The sequence below is a fragment of the Otolemur garnettii genome, unplaced genomic scaffold, assembly GCF_000181295.1.
Source record: "Otolemur garnettii isolate 467f Iridium unplaced genomic scaffold, OtoGar3 scaffold00017, whole genome shotgun sequence".
In the NCBI taxonomy this organism is placed as follows: Eukaryota; Metazoa; Chordata; class Mammalia; order Primates; family Galagidae; genus Otolemur; species Otolemur garnettii.
Genome location: NW_003852412.1, coordinates 23,985,637 through 23,989,762, shown reverse-complemented (window position 1 = coordinate 23,989,762; position 4,126 = coordinate 23,985,637). Strand labels below are relative to the sequence as shown.

At 39.2% G+C, this 4,126-nt stretch overlaps 1 protein-coding gene across 1 annotated transcript in view; it reads right to left on the bottom strand.

Annotated features, from left to right (window-relative positions):
* ADGRV1 (adhesion G protein-coupled receptor V1) overlaps positions 1-4,126 on the bottom strand; it is a 552,089-nt gene that overhangs the window by 524,825 nt on the left and 23,138 nt on the right. The window contains exon 5 of the mRNA XM_012802802.2: positions 2,230-2,334. Within this exon, the coding sequence (XP_012658256.2) occupies positions 2,230-2,334 (105 nt within the window). The remainder of the gene's footprint in view (positions 1-2,229; positions 2,335-4,126) is intronic.

The window sequence follows — 4,126 nt, the reverse complement described above, 5'->3', positions numbered from 1 at the left end:
TAAGAAGAACATTTTCCAGCTCCATCCATGTGAACATGAAGGACGTAAAGTCTCCATCTTTCTTTATGGCTGCGTAGTCCAAGTGCCCATCGATCCACGAATGGATCAACAAACTGTGGTACTATGCACCCATTTATTTTTTTTTCTACTTTTTTTTTATTAAATCATCGCTGTGTACATTAATGCAGTCATGGGGTACAATGTGCTAGTTTTATATACAATTGGAAATATTTTCATCAAATTGGTTAACATAGCCTTCATGGCATTTTCTTAATTATTGTGTTAAGACATTTATATTCTACATTTAGTAGCAATCATTTATTTTTAAAAGTATTAAGTATTCCATACCTTACGAATTCTTTTAGCGTCTAAAGATACAGCAGTGAACAAAGCAAACTCCCTTCCCTGGGGGCATGACATTTAATGGAAGGGAATACATGATAAATGAATAAAGGCTTATGCATCAGAATAGAGAAAAAATTAAGAACAGAGAGAGACTGAGTGCTGCAGAAGTGCCAGTCACATGCAGCAACAGTCGTCACAAAGCACTCAAAGTGAATAGGGCAACGTTAACCTCTCCACAAACGTTACCCACGCTCATGTAAACAAGAAAAAGGCTACAAGACTCAATAAAATACACTTTAGACATCCACAGGTAAGTTGAAAGCATTGTAACCTTATCTTACCTTATCTTATCTTCTCGACAGCCACTTATTTTCTAATCTTTCCCACATTTATTATTAGAAATATTTTCAAGCCAGGCACCACAGCTCAGCCTGTAATCTTCACACTCTGGGAGGCCAAGGTGGGAGTAATGCTTGAGTTCAGGACTTTGAGACCAACCTGAGCAAGAGTTGGACCAACCTGAGCAAGAGCATCTCTACTAAAAATAGAAAAACGAGGCTCGGCGCCTATAGCTTAAGCAGCTAAGGTGCCAGCCACATACACCAGAGCTGACAGGTTTGACTCCAGCCTGGGTCTGCCAAACAATAATGACAACTACAACCCCAAAACAGCCAGGCGTTGTGTTGGGTGCCTGTGGTCCCAGCTACTTGGGAGGCTGAGAAAAGAGAATCGTCTAGCACAGGAGGTGGAGGTTGCTGTGAGCTGTGATACCACAGCACTCCACCTGAGGTGCGATAGCTTAAGGCTCTGTCTAACAAAAGAAAAGAAAAACTAGCTGGATGTTATGGCAGGCACCTATAGTCCCAGCTACTTAGGAGGCTGAGGCAGGAGGATCACTTGAGCCCAAGAGTTTGAGGTTGCTGTGAGCTATGACACCAGAGCATTCTATCCATATATGTATTTCAAAAACTCACTATCTACATTCACATTCTTCAATACATGAAAAATTGCTGGGGGCTTCATGAGTAGAACTTGCAAGACTACTGCATGTTTAGTACTCACTATATTTTTAATGTATCGTCAACTTACCATTTTATGTTCTTATGTAATTAATATGATGCCTATGGGCATAAATAAGACTCTTCTATGCTTCAACAGAATTGTTTTACATAAATCCAAGTTTCTGTTGCAATTAATAATTAAGATAGAAACTGGTATCAGAAATTTCAAAAACTCTATGAAATGTTTGACAATAGCATATGATCATGTTCTGGATCTCATAAAACTCAAAAATTAGTTCAAGATTTAAACATGTGTCTCACAGAGCAGTGCCATATCTATACTGTTACCATATTGGCAGGTGCGTGGTTAGTAAGGAATCAGATGAAAGGAGCACAGCTAGCACCTGAGAACCACTCCTTACCACAGCCTGTGTTATTCATGCAACAGCTGTGGGTCTCTATGGTGGTGTGCAGTGGCTGTTAACAGCACCCAGTAAGTGTGCTAAAAAAATGGGGGAAGAGTACACAATAAATTACAGTATCTAAGCCGAAGTAATTCCATGGGTATTTTTAAAATGTATATTCTTGAAAGGTGTATCATAAAGGTTCTATGAAATTTATAGAATTAACATTATTATTCTATTTTGTGATTTATATTACTCTATATCTAAAATGATGTGTTGTGTTTCATGTAAGCCTTATGAGCAAATAGCAAGGACACTTTTCTATTAATCAAGAAACTGACCAGATAATGAAGGATTGATCTTTATTTTATTTGTATTGGGTCATACTTATTATACAAAGGCCTTGATTTGTAAAATTATAGCTACCTGGTATGTGCCCCAAAGTGTTGCCATTTAAAATGAGTTCAGAATAAACTTACCTCAAAAGTCACGGTGACCATTCCGTAGGTCCCCTTCTCCCTGATGAGAGTAAGAGGGACAGATGCGTTTCTGCCCCTGAGCTCACTCACTGTGACCGAGGAAGGCTATTTATAGGGAAGAGCAAACACAATCAAGCATTAAGCAACCGGAAGTAGGAAGCAGTAAAAACTGTTACCTTAGAAATCGCAAATTGCCCAGACCAATCAACCCACACTGTACCACAAGAATGTGCTACTTGCTAGCACCAAACAGCTGATACACATGCTGAAAAAGCTAAAAATAATAGTGTGAAGGGAACGTAAAACTACCCTGGCAAAAGATGTGGGTTCTTGTCCTGGTTCTACCATCTACTAGCCATTCTGCTGAGGGATTTTAAAGGTTATTTAGCTGAAAAATGACAAATTCAAATGTTCACAAAGGACCAGAAGGTCATGGAAATTAGCAGTTCGGCCCACATACCAAGGGACCCTGGGACCAGCACTTGGCCTTGCTCCCAAACACGTTTCTCTCCTCAGCCAGCTCATCACTGAAAATCAAACAGTGCCAATGACTTTCGGAACTTGACCACTGCAGAAGGAGAGAGGGTGAGGACTGCAGAGGAAATGCACTGGTTTGGCTGGCTCACACTCAGCGCAGAAGAGGAGGAACATAGCCAAGTGCATACATGCGGGCCAGCAGGGTCCACCTCTCAAAATGACACCAATTCTCAGCACCCTTATCCATGAATGGGATTAGGAACCTGGATCAAAGGGTTGTGCCAGTGCTTAACCAGGTCCCTGACACATACAAAGGGCTTGGTAAACATTAGCTATTACCATCGTCAATGTTAACTTCATTGTCAATATAATCATCATCAAGGCTGGAAACCAAAACCAGTCTCTTAAGCACCTACTGTGAGCTCAAGAGTTACTTAGTTTAATTTTTAAAATGTGGGTTAGAACCCCATTCAGAAGTTGTCAGAGGCTGCCTGGCAACACTGGGACCCCACTAGTCCAGGACCTAGGACTGGGCCAGAGACAAGGACTCATTCCTAGAGGCTAAGATGTATATACTATCACAAAAATGAAAAAAACTTCAGTCAATACAAGGTCGGGGGTGATAACCTGGAGTAAGTGTAGCAGGAAAGGTGTTTGGGGAGAAATTAAGCAATGAAGGGAGCCTACTTTATAGTAATTCTCTATTCTTTGAGCAGTAATGACCCATTAATTAATGTTTGCAAATAACAATATAATGGAGGTTATCAAATATCTACGAAAATGAGGTTAGTCAAATACCCTTTTTTATGAAAGTATTGTAACTATAAAGATCATATTTACCTATATAGCCCCCCTTGTTTCCAAGATAATTTAAGGTACTAACAAAATGACATACAATACAACCAATTTTAAAATTGTAAAAAGTTCATAAGTATTGATTGTGTCAATACTAATGATAATTAGTATTGATTACTAATTACTAATGATAATTAGTAACATTACTCAAAAAGACTCCAAATCAGGAAGGTTATCATAGTCGAAAATTTAGTGGTCAAACCCAATTGGATTGAAGATAAATTTTGCTTTACTGTAAGAGATGGAGACCATTTCTCCCAGAGAGGGACCTGTCTTTTGTGCTAAATTTCTAAAGATAAAATCTTCCAAACCACAGGATTGGCCAGAGCCAGGGGAGTTTGGTGTTAAGGGAGAGAAAATACACTGCTGAGTAAAACTAAGGTGGGTGAGATGGAATTTTCACCTTCAAGAAACGTTAATTAATGGAAGATCTCAGATGTGGGATAAGCTGCAGAATTTTAAAGAGCTGTGATGTCTGCTATTCAATTCTAAGTTTACCATAGGTATCTTCAGATGTCTGCTATTCAATTCTAAGTTTACCATAGGTATCTTCAGATGTCTGCTA